This window comes from Chlorocebus sabaeus, chromosome 16, assembly GCF_047675955.1.
Source record: "Chlorocebus sabaeus isolate Y175 chromosome 16, mChlSab1.0.hap1, whole genome shotgun sequence".
Taxonomy (NCBI): Eukaryota; Metazoa; Chordata; class Mammalia; order Primates; family Cercopithecidae; genus Chlorocebus; species Chlorocebus sabaeus.
In genome coordinates, this window is record NC_132919.1 from 57,548,432 (window position 1) to 57,567,192 (window position 18,761).

Consider the following 18,761-nt stretch of genomic DNA (forward strand, 5'->3'; position numbering starts at 1 on the left):
AGAAGTAACTACAATTCACAATTTCACAATTTGTAATTCCCATACATGTTTTTATGATGTTACTACATATGTCTGTATCCATAACTATTACACAAGATTTTACAACTTATAATTTTCATCAGACACTGACATATAATCATATTATATTTTGAAAGAAATAAATGGGAGTTTTTAAAGCTAACTATTCGTATATATAGTCATATTAATATTTCAAATTTGTTTCTTCCTTCATTAGATTCTGTATGATTGGATCCAACTAGTCTCGTTCATTTCCACTTCTTGCACTACTAGTCTACATATTTGTGGGTTCTTTCTTGGCCTCCACTGTCATATTACCAGAATTTCAGACATCTGCAGTGTCATATGACCTGAACTATGGAATTGACTTTATTGCTAAATAGGAAAACTCAGAAGGCTAGGTTTCAACAAGACAGTGATGTACTCTGTCTTTGTGTCATCCCATAGAGGGTTGTGCCCGTGCCAGGGTATCTGCTAGGCACTGTGGATTTTATTCCAGTGCAGAGTACCTTCTCTGTCCCATGGGTACATATTCTTATAGAACAAGGGGAGGAAACTGACCTTGGTGAGGGTGGATGATAATATAGTATCCTTGGACCTGGGTATTCTGCATTTGAAGTGTTAGCTGTTTATTGATTGTCTGGGAAAGTTAGCTGACTGCACCTGGATCCCTGGGGAAGCTAACGACATTGGGGCCTGTGGGCGTTAAGTCCTCTTCTGCTTGGGAGAAGTTCTGGTTCCATGGGAAGCTGAGCTTGGATATAGATTTTGCCAATTGAAAAGACAATAAAGAGCCACAAATATCATTCTTAGATATTTATTATTATTGCTTAGGACCACTGTGGTGGCCATACTAATTGCTTTTCAAATACATCATTCATTTTTATTAAATTGCGAAGTTTAGTTTATATGCCAGATTATTCTGTGTTCTGGACAGGAAAATGAAAGTAAAATGATTTGCTCAGGATCAGATAGTTATTAATAAGTGGCAGAGTTTGTAACATTGTCCACCACCACCTGTTAATATGTCTGCCACTCATTCTTTCATGTAGACTATGCCTGGGTTAGATATGCTAATATGTTCTTTCTGAGGTTTTGATTTTTTTTTTAGGATATAAGAAATATCCTAAGATATATGTTAAGACATAAAATGATTCTCAGTTTCATTTGTTATTCTGTGGTTGTCTTTCAGGAAATTACCGACATAGTTTTTAAAATTGAGCTGTATTTTCAAGCAGCTTTGCTTGGAATCATTGTTACTGCAATGCCACCTTACTTTGCCATGGAAAATGCAGAGAATCATAAGGTAATGACTCAGTTAAAAATATATAATTTGCTAATAAGTGTTGTATAAAAATAACCTATTTGCATGATTGCAAGGCTTACTATAATTGTTATTTTAGAAATAAGTAAATGAAATATAAATACATTTATTATAGTTTCTTATTGTAATAGTAGTGATAATTAATATTTATTACTTGAGACTTGCTACATGCCTTAAAAATTATGTTCTCTAATTCTCACGACATTGTGAGGTAAGTTTTTTGTTACCAATTTCTTATAGATCAGGAAATCAAAGATGGGATTGTTCATATGACTTGCTCAGGTTGACTCAACTTGTTTAAATTGTGGACTTGGGAACTGACTATGATCTTTATGTCCTTAACTGGCACACTAACATGCCTGTCCCTTTTATCCTTTAACAGGGGTATTAAGTAGTCAAGGTGCTAAATTCTTATTAACGGGAAAAAAAAAAGGTGAAAGTGATTGTCATCATTAGGGCCTTGGAGAAATTGCTAAGTATACAGAGGTTCTTTGGTATTCTTTCACTTTCTTTTTGCGCCTTTCCCTTTTGTTTTCCTTCAGGCATATAGTGATCTTGTACAGTCTTTGGCTGTTCAAAGTCTCCCACTCTTTCACTCTGCTGAGATTGTATCTTACTCCTCTAATAAAAATTCTGATCTTTTTCACAGATGATCTTAATTAAGTAAAAACAAATTTGTCTAAATTAACTTACAGACTGTGATGAATAATGAACTCATTATTTAATAAATTCTAGAAAGATAAATTCTAGGCCAGGCATGGTGGCCCATGCCTGTAATCCCAGCACTTTGGGAGGCCGAGGTGGGCGGATCACCTGAGGTTGGGAATTTGAGACCAGCATGACCAACATGGAGAAACCCCATCTCTACTAAAACTACAAAAAATATTAGCCAGGTGTGGTGGCGCATGCCTGTAATACCAGCTACTCAGGAGACTGAGGCAGGAGAATCACTTGAATCTGAGAGGCAGAGGTTGAAGTGAGCCGAGATCGTGCCATTGCACTCCAGCCTGGGCAACAAGAGCAAAATCTCTATCTCATAAATAAATAAATAAATAAATAAATAAATAAAATAAATTCTAATAGAAATTTTGTTATTAATTTGTTTAGTATAAAAGTAACACATATATCTATTTTTAAAATAATATTCAATTTTTGTCATAAATATACTTATTGTAGTAATGTATAAATTATAGAAAAGCATAAGGAATATAGAAATCCATAACCCACTGCACAATAATAAAATTTACTGGACATTTGCATTTTTCTTTCTTGTTTCAACTGAAACATTTTTAATTAAACTTTTTGTTTTGAGATAGTTGTATACTCATGTTTATTTGTTAGAAATGACAGAGCCAGTGTACTCTTTACACATTATCCCAATGATAACATCTTGTAAAATTATAGAAAAATATAACAGGATATTGGCATTGATACAGTCAAGATACAGAACATTTCTGTCACCAAAAATATTCCCATTTTTTGCCCTTTCTTAGCCTCTCCGACCTGTGGCAACCACTACTCTGTTCTCTTATTTCTAGAATTTTGATAGTTCAAAAATGTAAAATGGCATCACAATAAGTTTTCTTTTGGGATTAGCGTTTATCAACTAGCATTTTTTTTGAAATTCATCCAATTCGTATGTATCTATAAGCCATTCCTTTTTATTGCTGAGTAATATTCCATGGCATGGATATATCACACTTTCTCTAACCGTTTGCCTGCTGAAAAACATTTGGATTGTTTTCCATTTTTGGCTATTGTGAAAAAGTTGCTGTGAACATTTGCATACAGGTTTTGTGTAAACATAAGTTTTCATTTCTCTGGGATAAATGCCCAAGAGTGTAATTGCTGAATCATACGTGTTTAGTTTTATAAGAAATTGCCAAATTATTTTCCAGGATGAGTATTCCATTTTATATTATCCCTCCCAGCAATGTGTGAATGACAGAAGTTTGAATTATCCAAAATAATTGCATTTGCCTTGGCTTATGTTTTTATTCTTGTATTAGAATTTACATGTGTCTCATGTTCTCATAATTCATTGAACAGAAAACTTGCCAATTTTGTTCATTTCTCCTCTTCTTAACTAATCTTTATATTTCATGCTTCCTTTATCTCACTCTGTGGACAGCTCTTTCATATAATACCTTTAGTTATTAGGAGTAGATATTTTTACAGATGACAAAAATCAACTAAATAAAGTTGTTAGGTATTTGGATTTGTGAAATATTTTAGAAATTTCAAATTAAATGAGAACATAAGATAGGAAAACTATGATCATTTAAGTTTATGATTAACAAACCTGTGACGTAAGTAACACCTTGTATTTATATACTATGCCAGTGTACATAAAAGGCTTTGAACATTTCAGAAGCTTTCACTTAAGCTGAAAGCCTTATGTAAATCCAAAGGATACTTGGCAATTTATTAGTGTTTTTATTTATGAAAGGTTCATTTTTAAAAATGAGAATTCTTTTTCTGTGTAAACATTATCTTCCCATCTGTTTCCACAGTATTTCAAAAACTGTAATGTTTTGGCTATTTATTGTTTATATGGCTGTTAACCCCAACTACCGTGACACTTTTTGTTTTATTTTAATCTCAGTTTCTTAGCACTACTGTATTCTGATTCTTAAAAATTTTGTTGAAATTATTACTACTTAGAAATAGTGAGCCAAATTAAAGGCTAAATGGAATTTTTATTTAGTGTGAGGGGAACTTTTATTACCTATAGCCTGGAATGTGACCTTTTTGGTTTCGCTGATGTAGTATTAAGAGATCTGCGATAATTTACTAATTTATTTGTGTGTTTCTAAAGTGTCTAAAGTTATAATTTTTTTCTTTTTTTTTTTTAGATCAAAGCTTATACTCAACTTAAACTTTCAGGTCTTTTGCCATCTGCATATTGGATTGGACAAGCTGTTGTTGATATCCCCTTATTTTTTATCATTCTTATTTTGATGCTAGGAAGCTTATTGGCATTTCATTATGGATTGTATTTTTATACTGTAAAGTTCCTTGCTGTGGTAAGTTAGTGTTGTACTCATGCTATTTATAGATACAATGTTATTTTAAAACTATTTATAAACATAACAATTGACTTATTGAATAATTTGGTTATTTTTTAAAGAAAATTGAGCAAGTATCTATTGTATTTAATACATGTAATCATTTTATATGATAATAAGTGACTTTTAAAACAATAATTTACCACCATTTTAAAATAATTTCTTGAAACTAAAATGATCTTTCATGTAGACCACCTACTTGGGTGTAATCAGGAACGCTTTAATATATTCCTTCCTTAAAATGCCTTTCTTGGTTTTACTTATGCCTGAAAATAATTTCACAAAGGATAAGCTCTTTTATTCCATAGTTTAAAACATAGCTTAATATTTCTATATCTCAATAATGGGCAAGCTGTGAGCCAGATAAAGAACACAATCCCGTTTATAATAGCCACAAAAAAATTAAAATACCAGGAATACATCTAACAAAGGAGATGAAAGATCTCTACAGGGAGAACTATAAAACATTGCTGAAGGAATTCAGAGATGATACAAACAAATGGAAAAACATTTCATGCTCATGGATTAGAAGACTCAGTATGTTAAACTGGCCATACTGCCCAAAGCAATCTACAGATTCGATACTGTTCCTATCAATCTACCAAGATTATTCATCACATAATTTAAAATAGCTATTCTAAAATTCATATGGAACCCCAAAAGAACCCAAATGGCTAAAGGAATCCTATGTAAGCTGAGCGCAGTGGCTCACACCTGTAATCCCAGCACTTTGGGAGGCCGAGGCGGGTGGATCACAAGGTCAAGAAATCAAGACCATCCTGGCTGACATGGCGAAACCCCATCTGTACTAAAAATACAATAAATTAGCTGGGCGTGGTGGCATGTGCCTGTAGTCCCAGCTACTCAGGAGACTGAGGCAGGAGAATCGCTTGAACCCAGGAAGTGGAGGTTGCAGTGAGCTGAGATCGTGCCACTGCTCTCCAGCCTGGGCAACAGAGAGAGACTCCATTTCAAAAAAAGAAAAAAGAAAAAGAAAAAAAAAAAGAATCCTACCTAAAAAGAACAAAGCCAGAGGCATTTCATTTCCTGACTTCAAACTATACTATAAGGCTCCAGTGACCAAAACAGCATGATACTGGTACAAAAACAGACATGTAGACCAATGAAACAGAATAGAGGACCCAGAAATAAAGCCACACATCTATAGCCATCTGATCTTCAACGAAGTTGACAAAAATAAGCAATTGGAAAGGACTCTGTGTTCAATAAATGGTCCTGGGATAGCTGGCTAGCCATATGCCGAAGAATGAAATTGGGCCTCCACCTTTTACCATATATAAAAAGTAACTCAAGATGGATTGAAGATTTAAGGGTAAGACATCAAACTTTAAGAATTCTACAAGAAAACCTAGGAAATACCATTCTAGACATTGTGAAAGAATTTATGACTAAATAAATCTTCAAAAGCAATTGCAACAGAAATAAAAATTGACAAGTGGCACCTAATTAAACTAAAAAGCTTCTGCACAGCAAAAGAAACTATAACCAGAGTAAATGGACAACATACAGAATGGGAGAAAATACAAACTATGCATCCAACAAAGGCCTAGTATCCATAATCTCTAAGGCACTTAAACAATTCAACAGTCAAAAAACAACGAACTCCATTAAAAAGTGGGCAAAAGATACGAACAGACACTTCTCAAAAGAAGACATGCAAGTGGACAACAAATGTATGAAAAAATGCTCTACATCACTAATCATCAGAGAAATGCAAATCAAAACGACAGTGAGATACCATCTCACATCAGTTAGAATGGCTATGATTAAAAAGTCAAAAACCAACAGATACTGGCAAGGCTGCAGAGAAAATGAAATGCTTATGTACTTTTGGTGGGAATGTAAACTTCAGCAACCATGGAAAGCAGTTTGGAAGGTTCTCAAAAAACTTAAAACAAAACTACCTTACAACTCAGGATGTCACTGGGTATATATCCAAAAGAAAATAAATCATTCTACCAAAAAGACTCATGAGCTGGTATGTTCATTGCAGCACTTTTCACAATAGCAAAGACATGGAATCAACCTAGGAGCCCATCAACCAGTGATTGAATAAAGAAAGTGTGGTACATGTACACCACGGAATACTGTGCAGCCATAAAAAGAATGAAATTATGTCTGTTGCGGCAGCACAGATGCAGTTGGAGGCCATTATTCTAAGTGAATTAACAAAGGAACAGAAAACCAACTATTGCATGTTCCCACTTATAAGTGGGAGCTCAATTGGGTAAACATGGACATAAAAATGGCAACAATAGACACTGGGCACTGTTAGATGGGGGCAGGAGGAAGGGGAGCAAGGGTTGAAAAACTAACTGTTGTGTACTATGTCCAGTACTTAGGTGACAGAACCAATCATACCCCAAACCTCACCATCATGCAGTATACCTGTGTAACAGACCTGCACATGTATCTCCTGAATCTAAAGTAAAACTGGAAATTATTTAAAATAAAATAAAATATAGCTTAAAATATCAAAGAAGAGACTGATTCACATGTAAATGACTGACAGTAGGCCCTTTCATTGAATACTTTATTAGGAAAAAGGGAAAACAGAGTTAGGTGAGGTTGATGACTAAACTTCATCATCAAGGTTAGTTTCAGGTGAGGCTGAAACTAAACTTACCGGTTTTGTCAGAGATCATAATGACCTTATATGTTAGTTTCTGCCATATAAAATAATGTTTTTCTTAAATAAAAAATAAAGTGCTGTGTATTAAAATAGTAGCTAATATTTGAGAGAGAGTAAGTTGTAGCTAGCTATACTTGCTTTTTGTAATAATGAGAGATAGTATTTTACTTGGTATAAAAAAACTACAAATAGTGTTCAGTTTAAATGATTTATTTAGGATTGTATTAATAATTATTTCTTAATATTTTAATATGACTAGTATTTCATGTCATGTGTATTGCAAGCTATTCATATTTTTATAGAAACATATTTCTGATTTACAGGTTTTTTGCCTTATTGGTTATGTTCCATCACTTATTCTGTTCACTTATATAGCTTCTTTCACCTTTAAGAAAATTTTAAATACCAAAGAATTTTGGTCATTTGTCTATTCTGTGGTAAGTCACATTTTACATTATTTCAACTTTCCATAGCAGTTTAATTAAAAGTCACGAATTCTTTCCTGATTATACTAAAAATGTTACATGTCTTTTGTAAGTGCAGAATTTAGGTAGATAATTGGCAGCTTCTTTTTGTGTGTATATTTGTCTTCTGAATCATCCTTTCCACCTAGGAACAATATGGAAGACATTTAGCAACTAGTGTATCAAGGACACTAGCTGCAAACAAGTGATACTCTTGTTGCTTGCTGGCTAAATATCGTCTCTAGTTCCATGTTTTATTAGAGGATTGAAAAAATAGTCTAATGCTTAGACACCAATTTGTAAGTCAGTTTGTATGAAGTTTGTAAGCACTTCGTCACTTGTTTATTTTTTTCTTTAGACAGCGTTGGCTTGTGTTGCAATCACTGAAATAACTTTCTTTATGGGATACACAATTGCAACTATTCTTCATTATGCCTTTTGTATCATCATTCCAATCTATCCACTTCTAGGTTGCCTGATTTCTTTCATAAAGGTAATTCTGCTAAATATTTTAATATGTTAAAAAACATAAATAAATATGGTCTAAATTGGGGATGTTAGTTCTTGTACAGAAAATAGTAAAATGCATCAGGCTAATGGCTACTGCTTGATTTAGATATTATTAATGCAGCATAAATTATTGTAAGCTCTTGTCAAACTGTAAATTCTCAAAGGAAAAGGGCTATGTTCATTACAGGTTCTCTGATGCTCAAAATGATGTATATAATTAGAAGTGTGACATGATTTCAGTCAGTATTTGTTTTTAGGAGTTTATTGGTGATTAAATAGTGTATTTTACTATAAAGGGATAAGAAAGAATAAAGTGTAAGAGATTTTCTACAAGAAAAAATAGAGACAAAAACCAGATTCATTTTATTAAGGCTGAATAATTGAAAAAATTTTCCATGTGATTAGAAAAAATATTGTTATGAATTCTTGATTTAGAATTGCTAATTAATTCTACTTACTAATCCTACTACCCCTGCTTCCCGTTTTAGGTCTCAGTTCAAAGTGTTTAGTTTATATTGATCCTCAGAAATATTTTGGGACAGGGAAGATTTTAAGTAAAAAATATAACTTACTAATATGAATAGCTAACTTATTTATAGAAAGTACACGTTTGCTAAATAAAATACATTTTTTTCATTTTAATCCAAATATTTCTACATATTGCAGCTTATATATTTTCAAAACTTTTTGTCTTAGATTTCTTGGAAGAATGTACGAAAAAATGTGGACACCTATAATCCATGGGATAGGCTTTCAGTAGCTGTTATATCGGTAAGAAATAAAATGTTTTCGTGAGTTAGCATGTTACCTTAAGAATAGTTTGGTCCTATGGTTTTAACTATGTTTAGTTTTTTATCCTGTTGCATGAAAAAGAAGGTGCATAAAATGGCCGAGCGCGGTGGCTCACGCCTGTAATCCCAGCACTTTGGGAGGCCGAGGCGGGCGGATCACAAGGTCAGGAGATCGAGACCATCCTGGCTAACACGGTGAAACCCCGTCTCTACTAAAAATAGAAAAAATTAGCCGGGCGCAGTGGCGGGCGCCTGTAGTCCCAGCTACTCGGGAGGCTGAGGCAGGAGAATGGCGTGAACCCGGGAGGCGGAGCTTGCAGAGCCGAGATTGCGCCACTGCACTCCAGCCTGGGCGACAGAGCGAGACTCCGTCTCAAAAAAAAAAAAAAAAAAAAGTTAAGCGTGTTACTTAACGCTAGCTAATGTGTATTTCAATGGGGAGTACCTTTCATTTACTGAATGTGTTCACTTTAATATACTTAGCCTTTTACATGTTATTAATTCTATTTAATTACAGTTATGTCTTTCTTAGAAGCAAAAACAAAGTTTTTGTGTTTGATTATATTTTATGAAACTGACAATAAATGAATGATACAGAGTTAGAAAATAAGTGAAGAATTTGCTAAAATATAATTCTGCTTTGGTTTGTATTAAAATTTATTTTTAATTATCTTTATCATGTCAAGTATGAAAAAGGTTGTGATTACTTCTTTTGGTAATGGCAAGGAACTTGATGTATATAGTCTTAGTTCCGTTGGCAAAGGAAAAAAACAACAAATCTTTTAGTCATGAGTTGCTACATGTTTTTCTTTTAGCCTTACCTGCAGTGTGTACTGTGGATTTTCCTCTTACAATACTATGAGAAAAAATATGGAGGCAGATCAATAAGAAAAGATCCCTTTTTCAGGTCAGTTGATTTTTTAAAAGTTTTAAATGTTTTTAGTGTATTTACAGAACTGTGTAATCATCACCATAACATAATTTTGGAACATTTCGAGCACTCCAAAAAGAAACTTTGTACCCATTTATAGTCACTTTCTTATCCCTACTTCCATAGCCCCCAGACTTAGGCAACCACTAATCTTTCTGTTTCTGTCAGATTTGCCTATTCTGAACACTTTATATAACTGGACAATGGAAATATGCTTTGGAAAACTTCAGTCTAAAGACCAACGATACTCTTAAATCCTTACATTTAACTTTTATATCTGTTTGCTTTTTACCATAGTTGGTTGGCATGTTATTTTAATGTTGGAAAATCATCAGATTTGCCAGATAACATCTTTTAAAAATTGCTGGGATTTGGGCTCTATAATTAGTATCTAGCATATGGTTTATACTTAGTATAATGTTTGGAAGGTTCATCATGTAGTCGCGTGTAGCAGTACTTCATTACCTCTTTATTTTTTCTGAGTAATATTACATTGTATGTACATTGTACACTGCACTTTATATATGTCAATACTGCACTTTATTTATATCAGTGAGTTGCTTTTACTTTTCAGCTATTATGAACTATGTTGCTATAAACATTTGTATACAACTTTTTGTATGGACATATATTTTCATTTCTCTTGGGTGGATACCTAGAAATGGGATTGCTGTGTTATTTGAGGAATTGCCAGACTGTTTCTAAAGTGGTAATACCATTTTACACTACCGCTAGGAATATTTTAGGGTTCTGTTTTTTCCACATCCTTGCCAATGCTTGTTATTGTTTGTCTTTTTTACATATTCTTCCAAATATATTAGCTAATTTGTTTTTACTTTTTCTTCTGTCCAGCCTTGCTTACATGATTCATCACTTTATTATCATTTCAGCATCCTCAACTTTTGTCTTTTTGACCTGTCCACTGAAAATTATAATTATTGGTGAATTGAATTATATGCTGGAAAAAATAACATAAAAGTTCCATTTAATAATACTACATATTTATTCCATATAAATTCAACTGGTTTTTTAAAAACATGGTTTTAGATCTGGGGGTCAATGTGCATGTTTGTTAGCTGGGTATATTGCATACTGATGGGAATTGGGCTTCTGGTGTAACATTACCCAAGTAGTCAACATTGTACCTAATAGGTAGTTTTTCAACCCTCATCCCTGCCCCCTTTTGAAGTCCATAGTCATAATGTTTCCGTGTTTATGTTCATGTGTATCCACTGATAAGTGAGAACATGTTGTATTTGATTGTTTCTTTGTAAGTGATTACTTATAAGTGAAAACATGTGGTATTTGATTGTCTGTTTCCAAATTACCTCACTTAGGATAATGGCCTCCAGTTCCATCCATGTTGCTGTAAAGAACATAATTTCATTCTTTTTATGGCTGTATAGTGTTCCATGGTATATATATACCATATGTTTTTTGTCCAGTCAACTGTTGATGGACTCTTAGGTTGGTTCTATGACTTTGCTATTGTGAATAGTACCATGATGAACATATGAATGCAGGTGTCTTTTTTATGTAATGATTTTTTTTTCCTTTGGATATATACCAAGGAGTAGGATTGCTGGGTTGAATGGTAGTTATATTTTAATACTGTTTGGAAATATATCACATTTTCCTAGTTAGCACCTTATCTCTTTCTTTTCAATAGTTATCCAAAGTTTTCTGTTTATTCCTCATATTCCTCAGATCACCTTCCTGCATCTCAGTAAATAACCTCATCATTTATCTCAGAAAATAGAAGCACTTAATTATAAGTTATACATTTCTACAAACTTACTCACGTCTTCCATCATTTTTGCCTTTTCTCCATCCTAGAGGAAGTAGCAGCCCATCCTATTATCCAGGTCTTCATTTATTCTGTATACTTGGAATATTGCTCAATTTTCTTTTTCTCTTTTTCTCTTTCCTTTCTGGATCTCAATGGTATATTTTTTGTGGGGTTGGGGAGGGTCACCTTTCTTCCATATATGAAAGAACCCGTAGATCTCATTTGAACATGAATCCTTCTCTAATTCCTATTCTGTATCTCTCTTTCCTTTCATAGCCCAAATCCTTCTATCTCCAGTTACTCACCTTCCATCTACTCCTATAACTCCCTGCAATCTGATACTATTTTCAATAACATAACTAAAGATTTTGTCTTTTAATTGTCTAGTAGGCTCAACTTATTTAACTAATCTTCAGCCTTTAATATGATTGACATTGTTCTCCTTACACATTTTTCTTTTATTTTTTTTGTGAGATGGAATCTCACTCTGTCATCCAGGCTGGAGTGCAGTGTCGTGATCTCAGTTCACTGCAGCCTTCACCTCCCGGGTTCAAACGATTCTCCTGCCCCAGCCTTCCAAGTAGCTGGGATTACAGGCATGTGCCACCAAACCCGGTTACTTTTTGTATTTTCTTTTTTAGTACAGACAGGGTTTCTCCATGGTGGCTAGGCTGGTCTCAAACTCCTGACCTCAAGTGATCTGCATGCCTTGGCCTCTTAAAATGCCTGTATTACAGGCAGGAGCCACATTTTTCTTGTTCTTTGTTTTCCATTATGTCTTCTGTTTGCCTCTATACTTCAAAATTGCCTTTGCAAGCACTTAATACACTATCTATCCCTAAAGATGGTGTTACTGTGGGTTCTGACATCAACCCTCTACATCTACTCTTTCTGGGCAATTTCTTTTATACTTGGATTGTAAATTTTTTGAGGGCAAGGTTCATGTTTTTTCATCTTTCTTTCTGTGTAATAATACCTGACACCTACTAGTCATAAATAATATTGTTGAATAAATGAATGAGTTTAGGTAATATCATCCAAATGCTATCAGTCATTGAAAAATAATGCTTGTGTCTGGTCATGGTGGCTTGAACCTGTAATCCCAGCACTTTGGGAGGCCGAGGCAGGTGGATTACCTGAGGCCAGGAGTTTGAGACCAGCCTGGGCAACATGGTGAAACCCTGTTTCTACTAAAAATACAAAAATGAGCCGGGCGTGGTGGCGCGTGCCTGTAATCCCAGCTACTCAGGAGGCCGAGGCAGGAGAATCGCCTGAACCCAGGAGACAGAGGTTATAGTGAGCTGAGATCTCACCACTTCACTCCAGCCTGGGCAACAGAGTGAGACCGTGTCTCAAAAAAAAAGAAAGAAAAATAAAAATATCGTTTGTAATTCCACCTTTCAGAGATAATCCTAGATCTTATGTTAGTGTATTTTTTCAGTCTTTTCTCTACCTAGTATCTGAATTTCTTACTGTTTTAATTATTTGAAAACCTACTGTCTTTATATATTTATTACATATATATAGAAACTTTTCAACGAAGTCCAAAAATAGGAAGCTTCCAGAACCACCAAACAATGAGGATGAAGATGAAGATGTCAAAGCTGAAAGACTAAAGGTCAAAGAGCTGATGAGTTGCCAGTGTTGTGAGGAGGTAATTTATTCTTTATGGCTAAGTCATAGTAAATATGAAATGATTAATTCCCAGTATATAGAAATTAATCTGAAAAATATTTTTCTTTGCATATGAAGCAATCTGAAAAAAATCTTTCTTGGAAAAAAAATACTTTGTTTACTTACTTTTGAATAAGTCAGGATTTCAGTCACAAATGGATATTTATTTGTACAGTATCCCCTTATTAGCCAATATAATTTTTGTAATATGGACATGAGGTATGTGCAGCCTGTCATTTCATGATAGGTTTTATAACTTTCTTTTTAAATACAATTTTTCTTATTAGAAACCATCCATTATGGTCAGCAATTTGCATAAAGAATATGATGACAAGAAAGATTTTCTTCTTTCAAGAAAAGTAAAGAAAGTGGCAACTAAATACATCTCTTTCTGTGTGAAAAAAGGCTGGTATTTAATTTTTTATTACATAACTTTTCTGGAAGAGTAATTTCCACTTTTAGTATGATTGGATTATGAGTTGTTTTTCTTTCAATTCCTTTAGGAGAGATCTTAGGACTGCTGGGTCCAAATGGTGCTGGCAAAAGCACAATTATTAATATTCTGGTTGGTGATACTGAACCAACTTCAGGCCAGGTATGATATATAAGAGTATAGGATATGTTGAATGTGATTTATCTTTTTAATTAACAAACTTTTAATGACAAATTAGGATTTGATATTTAATTTTTATGTATATTTTTAGCATTTTTTATACAGCTTGATCAAATTATGATCTTTTGGGTTATCTGTAAAAATAATGTGCATGGTGAAATTTTCAGACACATGTAGACACACACATATATACAGTATTTCTGCTTTTGCAGTGCTTATATGCATGAGTTATTTGCCAACTTAATGGAAGACAATTTTATTAGCTGCAGGAGATGTGGGAGCTTGTTTTGACCTGCCATCAGCTAGTCTTTTATTATAAGCATGTCACTCACCACTTTGTGGATACTTCAAAAAACTACCTTGATCCCATTTCCTGCTTCTCTCCCCTTGCTTACTTTGTGTCAGCCACACTAACTCATTGCTTTCCTGGAAAATGCCCGGCATATTGCCCAAGATGTTTCCTTTGTTTGGCTATACCTTATACCCTAGAAATACATATACTAAATTCACTTATCTCTTTGGCTCAACTGTCACCTTCCAGTGAAGCTCCCTGATCATTAGAATTACATCTTGCTGAGGCCAGGCGCGGTGGCTCACGCCTGTAATCCCAGCACTTTGGGAGGCTGAGGTGGGTGGGTCACAAGGTCAGGAGATGGAGACCATCCTGGCTAACATGGTGAAACCCCGTCTCTACTAAAAATGCAAACAAATTAGCCGGGCGTGGCGGCGGGCGCCTGTAGTCCCAGCTACTCGGGAGGCTGAGGCAGGAGAATGATGTGAACCCGGGAGGCAGAGCTTGCAGTGAGCCGAGATCATGCCACTGCACTCCAACCTGGGCGACTGAGCGAGACTCCATCTCAAAAAAGAATTACATCTTGCTTTTTCATCCAACTCTGTATTACTCTTTCTGACCATGTCTCTGAACTCTAACTTACCTATATATGTCCTCCCATCATCAAACATCAAAAAGGAGTAAAAAAATCTGACTGAGTTCTGTGGTTCACTTAATCCCAGCACTTTGGGAGGCTGAGGCAGGAGGATTGCTTGAGCTCAGGCATTCAAGACTAGCCTGGGCAACACAGTGAGACCTTGTCTCTGCTAAATTCAAAAAGGAAAACAAAATAGCCTGGCATGGTGGCACTTGTTTGTAGTCTCAGTTACTTAGCAACAACAAGAACAACAACAACAATAATAATAATAATAATAATGATAATGATAAAGGAGTAAAAATCTGACTTGATATTACTCTGGCTGTAGGAAGGGGTTTTAATTAATGTACTTGCCACTCCCTTCACAATGTAAATTAAGCAAAATAGTAAAAATTGGTTTGTGTTTCTATAGGTATTTTTAGGAGATTATTCTTCAGAGACAAATGAAAATGATGATTCACTGAAGTGTATGGGTTACTGTCCTCAGATAAACCCTTTGTGGCCAGATACTACATTGCAGGAACATTTTGAAATTTATGGAGCTGTAAAAGGAATGAGTGCAAGTGACATGAAAGAAGTCATAAGTCGGTAAAATAATTGTCTTTAGATTCCTCTCGTTACTTAGAAAGGTTTACATTTCATATTTTTAAAATTTCATAACAAGCATTTCTGTGGACAATGATTTTTATAGAAAATGTTTATTTTTCATATATTCTTTATGATATATGAAAATATGTTGATAGCTATAAATTATGATAGTTATAAAAAGGTCATTTTCTATTTCTAGTTACAGGATGAATGTACCTGTAGATGTCATGAAACTTACTTTAATTGAAAGTGAACCATTTTATCAAGATATTAATTTATTTAAAACTACGTAAATTGGAGACTTTTGCCCTTACCTACTTATAATAAGCTTCAACTGAGTAACTATTCTAGAGAAAACAACATCAGGGATCACACCCAGTTGATATTTGTGTTTATATATGTCATGGTGCTCTCATTTTGTAATGTTCATTTTGCAGAATAACAAATGCACTTGATTTAAAAGAACATCTTCAGAAAACTGTAAAGAAACTACCTGCAGGAATCAAACGAAAGGTACTTTCATTAAACACCAAATAATGTCTGTATTTTTTTATTGATAGTTTAGTACCTGATACTGTCTTGATAGATTCCTTGTAGTGAACCTTTGTTAATTCCCCACCCATCTTTTTCTTTCCATGTAGTTGTGTTTTGCTCTAAGTATGCTAGGGAATCCTCAGATTACTTTGCTAGATGAACCATCTACAGGTATGGATCCCAAAGCCAAACAACATATGTGGTGAGTATGGTGCTTGTGACACAGTACATCATACTTCAGAAAAGAACAGTTTCTTTTATTATATTAGTTTTATGTTGTATGTACATCTTGATTTTAAATCCTATCAAAGGATACATAGTAATTAAAAATTAGATTTAGAGATTTCCTTAAGCTTTTGAAACTTTGCCGTATTTTTCATGAAGTGTTCCTAATATTTTACATATTCCGAAACAGAAATAAGCATATGAATCATTATTAAAATAAAGAGTTCTAGTGTTCTGAATAGTTTTTAAGTTTTTTTCTGGTCATTTAGCATACAAATGATCTTTCCCATAATAATGGTGTCTTGAATTTATGTTGGGACTCTTTCTAGTACAGTCGTACATTGCCTAATGACAGAGATACATTCTGAGAAAGGCATTTTTGTCATGTGCAAACATAATAGAGTGTACTTATATAAATCTCTGGGTGGTTATAACCTACTACACACCTAGACTATATGGTACAGCCTATTACTCCTAGGCTATAAATCTGTAGAGCATGTCACTGCACTGAATACTGTAGGCAGTTGTAACACAATGGTAAGTATTTGTGTATCTAGACATGTCTAAACATGGAAAAGATACAGTAAAAATACAGTATTATAATCTTACGGGATCGCGGTTGGAAATGTGTTTCATCATTGGCTGAAATGTCATTATGCAGTGCATGTAAACTACTAATTAGTTGAACAACTCTTTTTTCTTTTTACTTTTTTTGAGACAGAATGTTGTTCTGTTGCCCAAGCTGGAGTGCAGTGGTGCCATCTTGGCTCACTGCAACGTCTGCTTCCCCGGCTCAAGCAATTCTCCTGCCTCAGCCTTCCAAGTAGCTGGGACTACAGGCAAAAGCCACCACGCCCAGCTAACTTTTTGTATTTTTAGTAAAGACAGGGTTTCACCATATTGGCCAGGCTGTTCCTGAACTCCTGACCTCAGGTGATCTGCCCCTTCAGCCTCCCAAAGTGCTGGGATTACAGGTATGAGCCACAGCGCCTGGTCTTGAACAACTCTTTAAGCCTTGACTTCCATGTCTATAAATTGTAAGGTTTGGTTTGGAAGCATGTTAAAGTTTTCTTATGATTCAAAGCCTGTTTTGGTTATACCAAGAAAAGGCATCAATTTTAAAATTTATTTATTGTCATACTTTTAGCCCATATTAACATTTGGAATCATAGAGTTTTTTTCCATTTGATAGGCTTTCAAAATGAAGGGAAAATAAATTAGAATATAAAAGTCATGGCTGGGCGCGGTAGCTCATGCCTGTAATCCCAGCACTTTGGGAGGCCAAGGCAGGCAGATCACGAGGTCAGGAGATAGAGACCATCCTGGCCAACATGGTGAAACCCCATCTCTACTAAAAATATATAAATTAGCCAGGCATGGTGGCAAGCACCTGTAATCCCAGCTACTTGGGAGGCTGAGGCAGGAGAATGGTATGAATCCGGGAAGTGGAGCTTGCAGTGAGCCGAGATAGTGCCACTGCACTCCAGCCTGGGGGACAGAGCGAGACTCCATCTCAAAAAGAAAAAAAAGAATATAAAAGTCACAGTTGGGCAGAATGTAATATCCATAGCAATTGATGTTTGGTAAGTTTTAATTAACTTAATTAACCAACCAGTTGGATTTTTAAAAACCCATGTTTTTTAATAAGCAGATGTGTTCCTCTCTTTTTATTTCATTTGTGTTTTATAGGCGAGCGATTCGAACTGCATTTAAAAACAAAAAGCGGGCTGCTATTCTGACCACTCATTATATGGAGGAGGCAGAGGCTGTCTGTGATCGAGTAGCTATCATGGTGTCTGGGCAGTTAAGGTCGATGTCTAAATAGCATGCCATTTAGGGGAAGAGGGTGGGGGCTGGATTTTGAATGTCATCATTTCAAAAACATGGCAGTAGTTAGTAATTTAAATGTTAAATATTTTAGTTTTTGAGTTAGCTTTTTATAGGTTGACTTGGAAGTATGTTGAGTTTTTTTAAAATGTGGCTGTCTACTTTGAATTTGAATTTACTTAATATTTCAATAACTTGGAATATTTTTAGGCATAGTACTTGTTATTTTAAAAAGTTGTTATATATTGGATTAATTATATAACACAAATATGGAATAAATATGTGAGTTTTTACTTACATAAATAAATAATTGAGTAAAGAAATAAATGTGAGAGAAGAGGTGCATCTTCCTTACAGAACAATTCCAAATAATATATGTAGATAATAGCCACTTCAAGGGAGGAGGCTTAATCTCCTATCCCCCAGGTTTTGACGGGACTTAGCCAGTTTCTTGTAAAAAATAAACTACAGAAGAAGGAAAATAGTAACTTCACAGTTGAGAAAGCTGGCAAATACTACCTTAACTAAACAATGTTGTGCAGATATCATGTATTCACTGATATGATATGATGGAAAAAGTACTACAGGTGTGTGGTATTCTCTCCAAAACCCATAACCCAAGTCTAGTCATGAGAAAAATATCAGACTAACCCAAACTGAGGGACCTTCTACCATACCAGTACTTCTCAAAACTGTCAAAATCATGAAAAAGAAAGAAAGAATAAGAAACTGTCACCCACAGTTAGAGACTAAGGTGACACGATAGCTAAGAACACTATGGTATATGGATAGACCTGGAATAAACAAAGGACACTAGTAGAAA

General features: G+C 34.6%; 1 protein-coding gene across 4 annotated transcripts in view; it reads left to right on the forward strand.

The window, feature by feature from the left end:
• ABCA5 (ATP binding cassette subfamily A member 5) overlaps positions 1-18,761 on the forward strand; it is an 84,871-nt gene that overhangs the window by 62,488 nt on the left and 3,622 nt on the right. For 3 of the 4 annotated variants that reach the window (XM_008011976.3, XM_037993241.2, XM_073005086.1), the window contains exons 23-35: positions 1,211-1,324; positions 4,198-4,368; positions 7,387-7,500; positions 7,886-8,020; positions 8,734-8,808; positions 9,644-9,735; positions 13,076-13,202; positions 13,510-13,627; positions 13,726-13,817; positions 15,177-15,352; positions 15,790-15,865; positions 15,994-16,088; positions 17,801-17,920. In XM_008011976.3, coding sequence (XP_008010167.3) covers positions 1,211-1,324; positions 4,198-4,368; positions 7,387-7,500; positions 7,886-8,020; positions 8,734-8,808; positions 9,644-9,735; positions 13,076-13,202; positions 13,510-13,627; positions 13,726-13,817; positions 15,177-15,352; positions 15,790-15,865; positions 15,994-16,088; positions 17,801-17,920 — 1,505 coding nt within the window. Of the gene's footprint in view, positions 1-1,210; positions 1,325-4,197; positions 4,369-7,386; positions 7,501-7,885; positions 8,021-8,733; positions 8,809-9,643; positions 9,736-13,075; positions 13,203-13,509; positions 13,632-13,725; positions 13,818-15,176; positions 15,353-15,789; positions 15,866-15,993; positions 16,089-17,800; positions 17,921-18,761 lie in introns of those variants that run through there. The other variant, XM_073005087.1, reaches the window with a different exon arrangement.